The sequence below is a fragment of the Python bivittatus genome, unplaced genomic scaffold (genome assembly GCF_059951505.1).
Source record: "Python bivittatus isolate LINGU-HERP-01145 unplaced genomic scaffold, Pbiv_v1 ctg000020_np1212, whole genome shotgun sequence".
Lineage (NCBI taxonomy): Eukaryota > Metazoa > Chordata > Lepidosauria > Squamata > Pythonidae > Python > Python bivittatus.
Window position 1 is genome coordinate 20,813,505 of NW_028277030.1, and position 17,817 is coordinate 20,831,321.

General features: G+C 38.6%; 1 protein-coding gene across 2 annotated transcripts in view; it reads left to right on the forward strand.

Annotated features, from left to right (window-relative positions):
- The window catches only part of LDAH (lipid droplet associated hydrolase), a 103,385-nt gene that overhangs the window by 67,576 nt on the left and 17,992 nt on the right, over nt 1–17,817 (forward strand). For both annotated transcript variants that reach the window (XR_015795181.1, XM_088135637.1), the window contains exon 5: nt 2,954–3,194. Coding sequence is in view for 1 of the 2 variants with exons in the window: in XM_088135637.1 (XP_087991763.1) it covers nt 2,954–3,194 (241 nt within the window). In the remaining variant the exon portion in view is untranslated. The remainder of the gene's footprint in view (nt 1–2,953; nt 3,195–17,817) is intronic.

The following is a 17,817-nucleotide window of genomic DNA, read 5'->3' on the forward strand; positions in this document are numbered from 1 at the left end:
CCTGATGGTCTTCCACTGAAATATTAATAAGATCCAACTCTCTTTAGTTTTTGAGATCAGCCAAGGTTAGTTAGATGTTGGAGAGCAAAGCCTAAAACAAAATTGCATGCAAATTCAGAAATTGTGTTCATCTTCAGGGAATGTTTACTTTTGTTTGCTGAATTTTAAGGCAATGACAAGTATTAGCTTACTAAATTTAATAACCTTTGCATCCTGCAATTTAACTTTTTTAAAATTTCTAAATCCCAAACCATCTGCACGCTTGTCAATTAATTATAGCATAAAGGAAGTACCACAAACTGTTCTCAGTAAGTGATACGTTCCTCTTGCAAGGCCTCACTTAATACATTCAAATTCTAGTTCAGTTTGTTGGAAGGTAAATGGTCAGTTTGCTTTATGCATTTACCTTTAGTGGAGATAGTCAAGAAATATTCAAAAGAATAGGAATTCTGGAACATAATTCTTGATTCCTGTCAGAAATTCCTCCTCATTAGATCATTGGAAACTCCTTAAGCCATTCATTGTTTCAAACCTAATAATCTTAGATTCCCATAAAGAGACTTTCTTATTATATATGGCAGAGTCATATGTATCACCTGAATGATTGTCTTCAAAGCAGCCAATGACACAATAATAATAGTTCCAGGATTATCCTTATTTCCAGATGAATGGATATATCCCATTTTTAATGATATTCCAAATGAGTATAACTTTTCTCACTAACAGATACGCATATATGAATCTCAAACTAATGCAGCATCAGTTGGTGATACAGGCAAGGTTGGACTAGGAGGGATCAGTCCTTTACTGCAATGTTTCAGGGAACCATGAAATTTAGGCAAGTAATATTTCTATAATGTCTGGGGTCTCAGAGAAAACCTCTGGCCATTATTCTCTAAGTTTTTTGAAAATGCTAGAAGTTGGAGAAGGAAGTTCAACATACTTAATCTGTGATGTTACCTATCAGTTTTCCCCTTAAGAGGATGGGTATTAGAAGGCAAAATAGGAAAGATTTAATAGGCAATATCTTAAAATCATGAACATTTCTCAAAAAAAAAAAATGTCCTGGATGAAGAAAAAGAGGTAGGTAACAAGCCAGACACATATGCAGAGGGAGATTAGTTTTAGCTCACAATGGGACATGGATTTCCAGAGTGATAAGGGTCATATTTTGTATATGAATATAAACACTATTGCCACAATATCTTGTGTGGCTTCAGCTATATATGAACCTTACCATCTTTTTCCTATGGTGTTTCATTTATTCCTCTATCATTAAGGTCTGAATTCTTTTCTTTTTCTTTTTCTTTTTTGAATTTACAACATCAGTCTCATAAATTGCCTGTCAACTCTTGAGATGAAAGAGGTGTGCTCACCGTAAAATATTCTAAGAGCTGAAGCTGAATGGCCAAAAAAGCTTGGAGTAGCTTTCTTCACATTTGACTTAAACTTTATGGTTTAAAGTCTCCTATTGCTGATCTCTGGGGGCGGGGGGCGGGGATCACCTTGGAGAATGGGGAAGGAAACTAGATTACAGTAGGTAACTATCTGGCATAAATGGCATTTCTACTAAGGAAGCATTGATTGGATTATAAGGTCCATGATTCTGAAAGTGGAACCAGCATTTTGAGCATCATTTCCTGAATGAATGACAATATTTGTGGTCTAGCCCATCCTTTCCCAACCTGCTACTCACCAGACCTATTTGGAAACCAGACCTCCTCCTAAGTCTTATTAAGATTTCTACCTTTTCACAACAGTTTGAACATAGGCACATGTCTTGGATACATGCCCTAATTTTTGGCTTAATCCCAAGAGAAAGCATATATAAAAGGTAAATTAGGCCAGTCAGTAATTAGAAAACTAGCCACTGTACAGACAGGGGGGAAAAAAAGCTGATTAATTTTCATTAAATAATGTGTGGACCTATGAGGCATAAAATCTAATCTAAGCCGTCAGTTGAACAGTAACTTCTGCTCACAGTAATTCTTAGAGGAACCCAAGTCATGTAATTTGGCTCATAGCTATTTGTATCAATTACCTCCCACAGCCTTGTCCCTCCCAGGAAGTAGAACAAAAATGGAAGTGCTACTATTTTTGGTTCCCTTTTAAATATTTTGGAAGTTTTTGCCTGCTAGTGGAATTGGAAGGAATCCCTAGCCACCTTTCCCTAAAATTCCCATTTTGAGATACAAGTCCTTTATGGGAGGATTATGGATTTACTAATGAAATATGGAAAATACTACTTAAATAAATGAAAAACATTTTGCAGTTTTGTTCTGTAAAATGAGCAATTAAAGGACCAAAATTTGAAATCTTTGTTATTAGGTCAGAGACAGAAGAGAAATTGTTTAATAGAATAGGCATGTCCATATTTCTACAGACATATGTGTATATGTGTGCATGTCAGAATGGCTGCACCTGAATCTTTACATATGTAAAAGAAGTTGTAGCATGAGCAAACCTTTGCAGTAAGGCTTTTTTAAAAAAAACTTGTTAGGCATTACTTTGGCTAATGTATTTACAGGGTTATATCGCATTTTAATAAGAGAACAGAAATGAATTGTATGCAAATACGTTTCATTCATTTTTTTCTGCAAAATAGGATAGTAAATTCCTTTTTAAAGAATGGTTTGACCTTAAGAATTCAAATTTTACAGTGATCCACTGGACCTCAAGCATGGAGCATCCTCAGAAATAGATCCTTTGTTGCAGACCAGTAAGGAGGCAGAGGCTGATTAGCTCTACATTTACATCTATTGAAATAGAAATCCTACTGAATTCAGTGGTATTTACTCTCAACTAAGGATACATAGGATTCCTAAGCATCAGCTCATCTTAGAGGAATTGTGCAGTGTAGAAAAGGGAGAGCTACTCCAATAATCCATATTGCATGTAAAGTTTTCTCTGTTCCATGCCTTGTTCAGTCCTTTTCTTTTTCATGGCTTTTCAGATTCTCCGCACCATCCTGCTCTTCCCTACGATAGAACGCATGGCGCACTCCCCGCAAGGCAGATTCTTGACTCCCCTGCTCTGCCAGCTCCGTTATATTCTGTACATGCCTGCGTACTTGCTAAGTCTTTTACCAGAAAAAGCCAAAAGCTTCCTGGTGCGCTATGCATTGCACAGGCAGAAGTCGAATAATGACGTTTTAGTAACAACATCGGTAGACATGCTTAACATGGATTGTATTGGTGAGTAGAACCGACACATGAGACCTGATCTTTCTTCTAAATGATCTTGTCTAACATACTGTTTTGATGGATTGGTCCTTGTAAAAGACAGCTGTCATTTTAAAAATATTTTTGGAATGTGTTTTGGTAATAATTTGGGGAAAATATTTTTAAAAGTTTGAGTGGTAGTGGTAAATTTGTCTCTTGGGTTTCAAGCAGTATGGAAATAAGCTGAAATAAAAATGCCTTTTTTCCCCAACAAAAATGGATAGGTGGAAGAAAAGTTGCTGTTTATTTATTTATCCAATTTGTTTATACCATTACTGAGGCCTCTTGGTGGTTTATAATATATTAAATTATCTGCAATATTTGGGGCTTGTACAGTTTTTACAGCCTGTAAGCCTGGGATGTGCAACTTTTTCCCACATATCTTCCTTTGAAGTAAAATATTTCTTGAAATGTATCTCTCCTCTCATTGTATATACATATCTCTGAGAGCTAAATTGGAAGGTTATTTTCTGCAAACCCCAGCACTTCTCTGTGCCACCTTCCCTATTGCTGCAGAGGGTCCCTGCCCTTATAAAGCAAGTTAAGAGGGAACAGTGGTTGAGGCTTGGAAAAAAGTAGAATGGAACTGCTGAGAAGCATCTCTTTCTCAATTCTGCTGATAAAAACCTCTTCTAAATCAGAGCCTTCCATCATTGGCAGGAAATTAATCAGAAGTGCAACTTGGAACATTTACAAAAGCAAACATCTCCAAACACCAGCAGTTTTTTAGATGTAGTCCATAGTTCCTTGATAATGCTAATTTTTCCATTCTGTTTTAAAATCTCAAGCCTTTTGGGGCCTTTTTTTATAACTCTAGAGCCACCCTTCCTGCTGCTGTATTTCAGAGGTGCAATTCCTGAAAACTGATGGTGCTGTTCCCACTATTTTGAAGTGGAAACATATGATAATTAAGTGGTAAGCCTTAAAATAATGCTTAACTGGAACCATCTCCTTCAAAAGAAAAGACCAGAAAAAATTGAGAAATCACATTCTGTCCATCCTACAGTGTAACTATGACTATTTTGCGTCTTGATTCAAACCATCTCGGTGGCTTCTGAAGAATTCTTCAAAGAATTTGAGAAATTTGTGATGAATAGGTTCTTTAGCCAGAGAGAAATCCCCAACATATTAGTGGATGAGATATCTAATTATATGTGTCAATCTACTAAACTGCAGAATAAAGGTTCTGGGCACCTATGTCTGCATGGATAAAATCTGTGGTTGTCAAGAGCTATTGAGGACATAACTGAGGCAAATAGGTTTGTTCCATGTCATCTTTAGAGGTGAAGTGAATGAGTGGGAGAAGTTTCATCTTACATTCTGGTACATCATTCTTTTGGATAATATGGTATCATTTTGTAAGCATTACAGTTTTGAAGCTTAGCACGGTGGGACCATTATATTTGTTCTTTGACAACTGAATGGGCCACTGCCAGGCTCCTCTCTGGAAGGAAGCACAGGAAACATAGATCATGCAATACAGTGAATGAGCTCTTGGAGATTTGATCCTCTGGCAGCTTCCAATTTTTTTTTTTTTTAATGTAATTAAACCCTATTGAGAGTGACTGGTTTTATTTGGCTGGACTTTACTAGCAGCCTTTAAATAAAATTAAGTATCCATTGATTTCAATGAGTTGCCTTCCTTGGAAATGAATCATTGTGGTTGACTGAGTTCAAAGGAAATGCCCGCAAACATTAAGACTGTGAGCAAAAAAGGGTTTTATATAGTAACAAACTCCTAGGCTTCCTGTATAGGTAAGTAATCTAGGAAGTGGCATGTCCTGTACCATCTGCTTCAGATTAGCAGTAACTGACAATATCTTGGTCAGCAATCTTGGCTATTTTAACTTGGCTTTACCATTCTGTGAGTGTGCAATGAAATAAAATAGGAACAAACATTATATCCCCTTGCCCTTCAATAACCCATTAGGTATGGTTCAGAAATGTTCAGCAAATGAATTTATTCCTCTTTTCCAGGAAGTTTGTGTTAACCAACTCATTAAAAGTGTGTGTGTGTGTGTGTGTGTTACCTTTGGCATTAGTTTCTGTCTCATTGCTGTAATTGCAATAAAATCCATGATGAAGGGCAGAAGAGAAGGTAAACGTTTCCTTTAAAATGATGTGTTTCCTAGAACAAGCTAACCTGCCAGGGACTTGTTACCACGTCCGGACCTTACTCACAACAATATGTTTTCTCTCCTCTAAAAAGGAAATGAGATTTAGAAAACCTAATTATAACAAGACTAAGTGCCCAGTCCGGCTTCCATCAGACTCAGAAAGTAAAACACCATTTAGAAGGAGTGTGGCCTCAAGCAAAGTCTTGGGTATGTTGTTGTGAATGGGAGAGTTTCAGCAGAATAAGCGTAGGCTTCAAGGTACATAGGAAGTCTCAGCAAGTAGAAAAGGAAACATGGTGGCTCATATTATATCATTCAGTATTCAGCCAGAAGACATTAAAATGTGTGTGTGTGTGTGTGTGTTTTTGGGTGGACTCTATTTGTTGGTACTGAATAAATAATCTGTATCAATAGCAACATCGCTAATTAGGATTTTCTCAGCATTTAAGGACTTGGTTTGGCTAGTCAATTTCTTTATTCAGATTTTACATTTTCAAAAGTTACCAGGCAGATACTGTGTGTGCAATATGTAGTAATCAACATTGATATTAAAAGAGTTCCTAGGGAATGGATATTAAAATAGGGCATCCTACTGCCTTACTCTCAAGTAATTGGGAACACTCTCTCAGAAGTGGCATTTAGTTGCCTCTCTACTTTCAGGAAAGGCATTAAGTCTGTTTTTTAACCCATTTCCTTTTTTCTTTTTGCATTGTTAACTACTTTGAGTGCCTTATGGGTAAAAAAATAAGTATACATTGAAATAATAAATAATGCATATATGTTGAAATTGGATGTATATCTTATGGTTAATGATAAATCACAATAATGTATTATAATTTTTATTAATTCTAATGATGATAGCACCTGCCTTAGAGAGTAGTGGCGTTATAATGACTGATTGATTAGTTGATTGATTTTACCCTGGGAAAGGAAACACCATAATCATACCATAGTCATACCAGGTATAACATAACAAGATATGAGAATGTTAGAGGTATCTAGAGCATAGAAAACAGCAAAAAGCATCTTTCTTTATAAAAGCTAGTTCTTGAACACCTGACGTAGTCTTGGATTTGTGCTTTTGCCTACTGAGAACTTCACTAGTAATAATGCTGTTTACCTCTGTTTGAAGACCAGTGTTTTAATGTATAAACAAAAGAGGAAAGAAAAAATGTTCTAACTGTAGCTTTCATTCTCATTTTCAAATACCATTTTAACTCTTTTCTCCATAATGTCTCAAATGCATAAAGGTTTGCAAATTCAGGTCCCTTCCAAAATGCTTCCTGTAGTACACTGAGTCTAGTTCTGGGGTAGACAACCAACTTTCCTCCAACCATAATTGCTGGGAAACAGGTACACCTTCCCACTATTTGGAAGCAGAAAGCCATAAAAAAGCCTCACCCTAAAATAGACTCAATATAGGTAAAAACAGAAGAAAAACATGTTTGAGTTACCCCCAACCCCAGGGTGAAAATGGAAAATACCACGGGCCTGTTACAGCCCTACCTCCTTGATGTCAGGCTCAGCCCAAGAACCACCATGAGACAGTCCAGAAATCAGCTCAGCTTCTTTATTAGCTTGCACCTAATAGACAGAATCTCGCCAGACTAACTGTAATCCCCCAACGATAGCACCTATGACCATCATGCCCTCAGGGAGGGGCCAGTCTCCTTCTCTTGACTTTCCCACACTCCAGCTGGGGGCTGAGGAGGTGCTTCCCTGGAACCTCTCCTCCCCCTCCCTGTGACCTTGAAGCTCCATTCCAGAATCCTCCCCGCTCACGCCTTCCATCACACCTCCTTGTTTTGGCCCCCACCTCTTCTCAGGGATGTGATTCCCCTACCGCTCCCTACCCAGCTGAAAGGGGAAAATCATAGCAAATATCAGGATCTTATAGTAACCTACACTGTTTTTAACAACAGCAGCACAATCCTTGATGTCCCCACAATGGTGATGGTTGGAGGGGGAAAAAAAAAACCACAAGAAGATGAACTACCTCAGAATCGTTTTACACTTTCATCCACTTGGTGTTACATCTTATTAAGCCCCAAAGGTTTCCCTTTTGAAAAATAATGATACTGACCAACTTCCAAATGGAAGACTTGACTTCCTCCATTTTATTCAGCATATTAAACTTCTAGCGAATGAAGTGGCACCCCCCCCCCAAAAAAGGAAGTGAAATGTGTTTTCTTTATTTTGCAGCATATATTACTAATGCAGTGTGTTTGGGGCTTTGTTTTTCTGACTTTTAAAAATTTACTGTCTGAAACATATTTTCCATTGAGCATGTAAGTAGCGGATTTAAGGTGAGGGCAGACGGGTCTGTATCTATAGAGCACAGGATTTATTATCCACTAGCTTGACTGGCAAACTTCCTCCATTTGTTTCTGTAAAATTTCCACAAAAGTACAGACATTACATAATGGGCAAACACTGCAAGCCTTTTTGAGAGAGGCAGGCTTCTGGGTCAAAGGTTAACGTCTGGATGACAGCGAAGATACAGATAAGCACAGTAAGCCCCCAAGCCCCCTCCTTACATGCAGTCGTTCCTTGCAATCTTAAATCTGTGGCTTCTCTTGAGGAATTTCCTTGTTTTTTTTAATCTGTTTACTGACCAGAAGAGTACTGAAGACGGTTTATTTTACGATACTTGGCAATAGCAGAAGGGATTGAAAAAAAAGTTCTTATCTTGGGAAACAGCATTTGAAATTGTTATTAAAAATGAAGTGGAAAACAATTTTCTTCCTATTTTATATCAAAACGAGCATAACTGGATACAAACCATATTTAATAGTTGGCAACCAGATGGATGAATAGTGGATAACTAACAGGAAGGAGGGATTAAGACCTTTTTCTTTTTCTTTTTCTTTCTCCTCTCCCCCTGCCCGCCTTTTCACCTCCATTGAGCGAGCGAGCCTGAGAATCAGTGTATTGGTGAGCTAGGGAGGTTAGAAAGCCTGAATGCATCCAGCAGGTTTTGTTGTGCTTTAAAGCCAGGAGCTACGCAAAGGTTAAGTAATACCTTTGATTCATTACACGGAATGAGTGGATAGGGCTCGTAAATTGCACCTAGAAAGTTGTTCCTGGCACCAGGGTAAGAAGTATCCTGTGTTAGGCAGGAGTCAGGACTTGTAGTTGTATTTTTGGATTGATTATGTGCCATCAAGTCATTGTTGACCCTTAGCGACCACATGGATAAATTTTCTCCATAATGTAGTTATATAGTTTTGAGCTAAACTATGCTTAATATGAGAAGAAGTATAGGAGAAACAATAACTCTTTGAAATGTATTGAATTGTAAATCATTACAAATTACAGGTAGACCTTGCTTAATGACTGCCCTGTTTAGTGATCATTCGAAGTTACGACAGCACTGAAAAAGTAACTTTATGACCAGTCCTCGAAGTTACGACCATCACAGCATCCCACAGTCACATGAGCACCATTTGTGCACTTCACAACTGGCTTCTGACAAGCAGAGTCAGTGGAGAAGCTGACAGTAAAATTGCAAACTGTGGTCATGTGATGTGTCACTTAGCAACCACATCATTTAGCAATGGAGTTGCTGGTGCCAATTGTGATTGCTAAGCAAAGACTACCGATATGTGTGGTAAGAACCCTGGATGGGAAGATTTGTGAAAAGATTGAATGGTAAAGTGGGTTCAGATGCCACAACTGTATTTTTCACAAAAACTTTCCATGCCTGAGCACAAGTGAGTTAAATATGACTATAGAAAACTTTGAGCATTAAAAAAAAAAATACCACAGAGATTGAAAATTATGTATGAAATGGAAAGAGAAGAAATATGTAGAAATCATCATAATTACCTAAAAGTTGGAGAGGATTGGGAAAACCTTTTTCATTTATATGCACATAAATTATCTTACTTGCACTACACAGATTACAGCTGTTCCTTCCTCCTAGTTTGACCCTTGGAAGCACTGAGTTGGAATAGCATCTGCCAAACACTCTTGGGAAATATGTCAGAAATCTTGAAGTACAGTGTAGACATTATTAAGCCCACTTAATCAGTGATTGGTCTGCCCTTGAACCAGGTCATTCCTATGTCCCTAATATATATTTGGCCTAGCATGATGTGCATTAAAATATGCAGTGAAGATGTGGCAAGGCAGTTGAATGAATGATTCATCAATTTTATGTAGATACATTAGCCCATATTTATATGCCATTTGAATGGTATGAATTGGTGCTTTTCTATTTCAGATGCCAGTAACTCTGGCTAGAATGAAACAATCTAGGGTACAAAATGCATCATCTAGTGTTTTTTTTTAACATTGTCAGCATCCAAGCAAGATTTTCAGTTAACCTATCATTTTTAAGTTGACATTTATATGAATGATTTCTGATCATTCTTTTTTTAAAGGTAAAAAACATAATCCTACAGTGGCATTATCATTGCTACCATTATTGATTAGTTAAATCGACAATAGTAGTGTTTTTAAAAAATTACACTTTGAAGAACATACTTGAAATCTGCCTATCTGTCCTTTCACACACACATTAAGTCAACTCTCCTTGCAAAGTTATCCAGTGGTTTTTGTGTTAGCATTAGTCATAATCCAATATATTCCTCTGTGTGGTTTATGCACCAATCTGTCATGCATCATCTTAATTTTCTGCTAACTTTATGGATATTGTAGAAGCTCATTTCTATGAAAAAGTTGGTAAGTCATTTTGGAGATATTAGGAGATCATAGAGAAACTGGACCATGGAATCAGAGTCAATTAAACATTCCATATTATGAAATGCAAATAACTCGGTCCTTAACTCAAAGTTTTTAATTTGAAATACATTCTGCTAATTACTGTCAGACCAACTCTGAAGACTTTGTGTTAAAGATCATAGATTAGCAACATTTTCATTTCCTTATCTCTCCCTGAATTACAAGCATTTTATAAGTCTCATTCTAGGTTCACGGTTTCAATTCCACTTACAGTCTGCGTCCCACTGCAGTATTGTGTATTGCATTGTATTGTATACGATTACAGATAGTCCTTGCTTAATGACCATTCATTCAGCAACTGTTCAAAGTTATGATGGGGCTGAACGAATGGTAGTTATGGCTAGTCCTTGAAGTTATGGCCATTGCAATACACCTGCAGACATGTGATCAAAATTTGGGCGCTTGGCAGCCTGCCCACATTTATGATTGCAACATGCATTTCAGCCCCCCACCCCTCATTTCTCCCTATCTAGGGTTGTTAAGCAAGGACTGCCTATAGTTGGCAGTTCACATTATAGTTGTGACAACACATTATAGCCATGACAACTACTCCTACACAAAAATGTGAGCTCCAAAATTTTTTTCTAAACACGGGACATGTAACTAGTTGCAAAAATATCATATATTTGCACTAGAAAGACAAATGCACTGAGGAGGTACTTAGTTTATCATCATCATCTCACCTTCACCATAACAGTAGAAGCAGGTACAGAAATGTCTATGTTATTTTATCATGTTTTCCATGCAAATGTCCTGTTATTAATGAGTGCAATTTTAAAATAATGGAGTACAGTATATTTATCTGTCCTCCAAGCCACACCTAAACTAAAAGAGAAAATACTGTATATAAGCATACATAGTTGTCTTCTCCAAGCCATGTGTCCAGGGTCTATAAATTAGATTGCCTAAATGAAAACAAAGGTTTTTTTTTTTTTTTTCTTGTCAGAGTCCCACTCCCCATCCCTAGAAGCATTGCTTGAATGCTTGGGCCCATGCAAAGTTGTTGCAGTGCCCATTTGTAATTGAGGTAAGGAATTATATTCCATAATAGGTATTTTCAAAGAATGTTTCCTTACCTCTGGAAACACATTAGAGTTTATCACCTGCCTTCCAGGAAAGCAGACCAAGGAATAATGACCTTCACTATTTTCACATTTCCTCTCCTACTGTTTGTTTTCCTGTGTGATGCCTGACTAAAATGTTTGCTCAATGTTGTCTGAGGACTTACCTTCCTAAGACAGTCTTTAATTGTGGTTTAAAGGAACTCTGTATCTGCTTTGTTCCTCTTTTTAAAAATGAACTAAAGTTTTCCCTATTTAAGGATGGGATGCTCATGCTAATTTAGTGAAGAGAAACAAATGGCTTTTAAAGGATTTATTATGTTTACAGACCTAGTCATTTGTCAGAGTGACCCTCATTTATAATTTACCCTCTTTCCAAATGAACGAAAGAAAGGATGGGTGGGTAGGAATTTAGCAAGTTGCTTTATTGCTCATAAGAACTTTGATTTCTCTACAGATGCTCTGAGTGAGAAAAGGAAAGAAGTTCTTGCTTTAGTTTAGCTTCCGTAATTATGTTTTTTTAAAAAAAACAAATTAAAAGCTGTCAGTTTTATTTCCATCATAAATATTACTCATGAAGCGTGAATGCTTTGATAGTGAAACTGTTCATAACTTCCAAGAAACACGAAGCATAGTTTGGGAGTTTCTAACATCCTTCCTGAGGTTGTCATTTGAAGGAGAGCTCACTTGGAGTGACTCACCTAGCGTACCATTAAGAGACGGAAAGGAAAGAGAGGTGAGGAGAAGATATTGAAAATAATTTGTTATTAAAAACAAAAAAACATACTGCCAAACAAGTGGCAATAGGTAGGACTACCCTGACCACAACTAGCAATGAAGCTGTTGGTCAGGGGAATAGGATTAGGGCTTTAGGCAACTGATGTGTGATCTGATCACTTCTTTGCCACAATGACTACAACACTATCAAAGTGGCCTGCTTTTCTGACAGTGTAGCATGTCTATAATCAACAAAATGCCTGAATTAATAGGCTTCTGTTTTCAAAAGTTCAGCTCCCGAGCTCCTCAGTAGTAAAACTAAGGAATGATAGAATGATTCACCAAGAGAATTAATCCTGAAAGAAGCATACACTGATTTGAACTTTTCTGCATTTTGAGGACCTATTGTATACCTACCTGTTCATAATATCAGTGGTAGCATAATTCTACGTTCAAAGCTTTATTCACCTGAATTGGCTTTAGGAATTGCCCTACAAGTAGAACAAGCAGGTTATCCAGAATGCTGAAGCATCAGAATGTTTCAATAAGACCCAGTTTACCATTGTTGCTGTCTTTGCTGCAAGAAAAGTAGGTTAGAATTTCCATTTTGGTACCTATATTTAGTAGGAAGACAATGGAGTAGAAGGGTATACTGATCTTGTCTCAAGTCATCAAGCTACAGTAGGACACTGACTGCATCTTTGGTAAGCAATAAACTCTTAACAGGCCAAAGGACTTGGTTTAGGGTTTTGTAAAGCTCAGATGAAGTATCAGACAAAGCTCAGTTTGAGTTTTCTACAAGTCACAAAAAATATAACAGCCAAGCTAGATCAGACAAAGGGCCCATTTAGATCAGAGTTCAGGATAGCCAGGTGCTTGAGGAAAGCTAGCTCATGAGAAGGGCAAGAGTGTAATAGTGCCTTCTGTTCATGTTCCACAGAAGCTAGAATCAGGAGGCATGCTACATATGATATTGAGGGCAATATATGCTAGTGGTCCTCATTATTTGCATAGGTTCTGTTCCAGTGTAAAGCCACAGAAAACTAAACTATGAAGAAGGAGAATTTGAGTCTGTGAGAATTGGTTGGGGGACTATCCTTTTCCCTCCACAGCCTTAGTGAAGGAGCCACTCAGCCACCACCACTGGATGCTGGTGCTACCTCTAGACCACTCATAGTGATCTCTGCATTGCATAACTGAATGCTAGTGCTGCCTGCAAGGGCTCGCTGTGAGTGGTCTCACTCTGAGCATTGTGAGGGTCTGCAGGCAGTAGTTGCAGAGTGATTGGGAGGCCCCTCCAGTGAGATAGTAAAAGAGCCATGCAGATTGGAGCAACCAGCGTGAGCCAAGTGATGCAAATGAGGAGACTCCCTCCATCACTGGCCAAAGCAAATCCCTATGAAGAAAGAGGTCAGCTGCCATGGGGAAGCCACATGGAGCTTCATGACTAGGCTGACTTAGTGAGATCCACTGCAACCTTGAGAGGAGAAGCAGCAAATATAGGTACATTGGGAGATAGCTGAACCTCTGAATCTCTTCGTTTCCTTAGATGATTTTCAATAAACTTCTCTCTACATATACCATCTACATTTTACTTTTACTTTAGAACCATCATTACCTTGCTTCCTTAGAACATCCCAAAATGGCAGACTTCTATGGTGAATGTTATGATTTAGAAATTCACCAGTGCCTCTTTTCCATGCTCCAAGGCACTGAAAGAATCTTAAATATATCTAAGCCAGTACATTGCCTGTTGGTGGTTGGATTTTAAAGCTCCCCACCCAGCCTTCCGTAAAGTTATTGGCAGCAGCTGGTGACGATAGCGCTCCCATGGCTGCTCAAGATTTCTATTTATAATTTTCTCCATTCCATTGGAAATAAAGGGTATTCAGACAGAATTTTACCAGGTGTGCAGTATCTTCATATAATCCTTATGCATATTTGATGGATCAAGGACAACAACCCTTTCAGTAGAATGTTGGTAAATGATTGCTGAATCAAAATTCACCAGAATGCCACATTGCCATCGACTGTCATAAACACTGTGCATTTCATTCATATCTTTAAAAAACAGAGAGTGGATGGTTTTGATGATTAGACAGGATAGATTATAGAAAGAAGTTATGTTGTAACCATAGGTAAATTTATAATTGTAGTTATAACTGCTGTAAAGAAGATCAGAAGCTACTTCTTTGTATCTTTTTTCTTTTCTATTCTTTTTATTTTTTCCATTTCTTTCACTTTTAGCTTTCTCTTTGATTTTCTTTTTCTTTTACGTTATATTAGTTTGTATATATTATTTGTCTTCCTTTTAAAATTCTTTAATAAAATTATATATATAAAGATCCATGCCATCGACATGTACGCCCTGCCAGTCATCAGAAACCCTGTCTGTATAGTGAGCTGGCCAAAGGAGGACATGGAAGCTGCCGATGTGAAGTCCCGGAAGCCCCTCACATTGTACGGAGGTTTCCACCCCAAGTCCAACAGTCAGAGATTGCACACCAGCCGCAAAGAGGGCGGGCGGGGTCTGATGAGTGTCAAAGCCACTGTCCTGGACGAAACCCGGAGTATCCAGGAGTACATCAGTAAGATGGCACCCAAAGATGAGCTGCTGAGAGAATGCCTCAGGCAGCAGCTGACATGGGAGGAAGTTCAAGTGGAGGAAATACCATGGCAAGACAAGCCCCTGCATGGGATGTACCATCAACAGAGCTGAGATGGCTGACATTCAGAAATCTTACCAGTGGCTGGAAAGGGCTGGACTAAAAGACAGCACTGAGGCACTGATCATAGCAGCACAAGAACAGGCACTAAACACCAGATCCATAGAAGCAGGGGTCTACCACACTAGACAGGACCCAAGGTGCAGATTGTGCAAAGAGGCCTCAGAGACACTCCAACACATAGTGGCAGGGTGTAAGATGCAGGCAGGAACAGCATACACTGAACGGCACAACCAAATAGCTGGCATTGTGTACAGGAACATCTGCACAGTGTATGGCCTAGACCCTCCCAAGTCCAGATGGGAGATTCCACAGAAGATTGTGGAGAATAACAGGGCTAAGATCCTGTGGGACTTCCAGATCCGGACAGACAGGCAGGTACTGGCCAGTCAACCAGACATTGTGGTAGTAGACAAAGACCAGAAGACAGTGGTAGTGATAGATGTAGCAGTGCCAAGTGACAGCAACATCAGGAAGAAGGAGCATGGGAAGCTGGAGAAGTACCAGGGCCTGAAGGAGGAACTAGAGAGGATGTGGAAAGTAAAGGCCAAAGTGGTCCCAGTGGTGGTAGGAGCACTCGGGGCCGTGACTCCTAAGCTGGGAGAGGGGCTCCAACAGATCCCAGGAACAACCTCAGAGCTCTCTGTCCAGAAGAGGGCAGGGCTAGGAACAGCTAAGATACTGCACAGAACCCTCAAACTCCCAGGCCTCTGGAAGAGGACCCGAGTGAGGAAGACACGTACCAGCCATAGGGGTGAGAGGGGAATTTATAAATAAAAACACTGAGAGTGGATGATAATGAAATTGATATCCTTGTGAGTTTTGATATAGCATTATTTACCAACCACCCAGGAAACTACTTTACCAATGAAAGGTTGGTGACATTTTGCAGTATTCTGTGTCAGTCTATAAGTGGGTGATTCAGTACTGCTGAAAATGGGGCACAGATTAGGAGGTTTGATTTGGGAAGAGTGTATAGTATGTCTGGCTTGGATGAAGAAGGTAGAATAGCCCACTGCTAGCTTTTGGAATACATTGTGGTTTGATAATATAACATGCTTGTTTTTCAGGCTTAGGAACAGGGTCCTTTGGTATTTTTTCTGTATAAATTAGGATGCAATCAGTTTTGATTTTGTTGCAGCTGTTGTTGTAATCTGTCAGCCCTTCCATGTAGGTCAAACAAGAAGCACCAACCATAAGTACTAACACTACCTTTATTGTAAGGTTACAGTAACAGAATGTTGCAAGTCTGGAAGCACCTCTTCTCTCCCATCCATACCCTTTCTAGAGAACTAGGGATGGTCCCTTCTGAGATGCTTCCCATGCCCCTTTTCCTTCTGTGGACTGAGATACCTTTGTATGATGGCTGTCTAGCCTGTGGCACTTCCTCCTGCCTCCCAAGGTCATTCCCACATACCATTTCATAATCTGACTTGCCCATTTGGACTGTAGCATTGTCACTGCTTTGAAAAACTAGCAGCATGGCTAGTGAATAATCAATAAATATTCATTGTTTCCCATGGCATATTTTTAAGGTAGATATGAGAGAAATCCCTGTTTGTGGAAAGTAAGCTTGACAAAAAGGAGTCTAGCCTTCCCACATGCTAGTTTTCTGAATGCAGAAAGATTTAAGCATACAACACTCTCTTCAGTGTTATAAATCATTTAAACATTCAATTTCTTCCATCTGTAGCTTCAGAGCTGTTTATTTACTAGTTCTGTACAGACCCAACTATACAATTTGGGCAACAGTTGATCCTTATTCAAGCTACCTGTTGTTCCAGTTCTTGTTGATGTGAGTTACATCTCATTTCCGCCTTGTGATAATTTATCTGAATCTAATTTAGCTGAATATTCATTAAATTGTACCTGAATGAATCTACCTTCTTCCTACTTCTAGCTTCTACATCTTCCACTATTTCAGAAGAAAGGAGAAAGGGGAGAAGAACAGCATTTTTACTCTTGCCTTCAGTTTTGAGAAGTCTGCTATTTTTCTTTGCAGCATCCATAATACTTACCTCAGGGTAACTGGGATACTTTTCTCCTAGGAAGCTGTCAGTTGTATTACTACCATAATTTAATTTGCTTTTATTGAACCCTCCACTTATATCTGTTCTTCCACATCACAACAACCGGTTTACAATAACTTAAATAAAATCATCTGGACAGAACTGATGCTCAATGATACAATAAAAGAGCTATTTCCCAAATGTATCTTCCCTATTCATCTGTTTTGGCCTCATAGGAGTAACGGTAGTCTTGCAAAAAGTTCTCGTGGAATCCCAGGGTTTCGCAGAAGACAGTTTTGATTTTGGTAATTAAGATGCGAATTGCATGTCTCTGAAGTTGAATTAGAGAATATGCAAGACTGGGGCTACCTTTGTAATCTTAGCTGGAAAAGATGCTTAGTTGTGTGTGTATGTGTGTGTGTATCTTCAGATTGCTGCATTATTCTATTCCTGTAGCTTCAGTTTGTATCAGTGGTACAATCTCTCCCTTATTGTTGGTGCTCTGGCAAATTGGGGGTGTTTTTCTTGATCCTGGCCCTTGGTTGCATGGATTATTGTCTGATTATTCTATTGTTGTTTGGTTTTTAATCATTTATGCTTGTCACATTGCCATGTGACCATAGAAGTTCCCAGTTGCTTATTCAACAACTGGATATGGCTTGTTTGTTTCTTCATCTATGGTTCTGTTTTCAACATGGTGGTGCTTTGTGTGATGCAAGAGTTAATAAGAGGAGTGGTATTAAACTTCCTTTATTTTTATCCCCTAACTTATATCCACTTTTATATTTAACTGAGTTACGGCTGTCATGCTGAACTTTCCTATATTCCTAAGTTAGTTTGATAGCATTTGTTTGTTTGTTTTTAGTTAACCGAGAAGTTTCTAACTTTCAGCATACATGGCCGCAAGCTCATTATGACCGTTCAACTTCTAATGCAAATTTTTAGTGAAACTTATATGCTGAGGCAATTTTTTCTACTCCAAATCAGCAACCAGTTAGCATTTGGAGTTTGCAGTAATCAGACGAAAACTTCCAGGGAGTAGCATGTGCACCGTGACTGAGATAACAGTGGACTGTGCAAGCTGGTTTGGATTATAGATTAAACTGCTGGATGAATCTCTGTGCAGATGGAATGAGGTTTACCGCTTCTCCCAGAGGAAGAGAAATAGCAATTGCTTGCTTGCACCAATGTATGTATACAGAATAATATCTGCTGGCAAA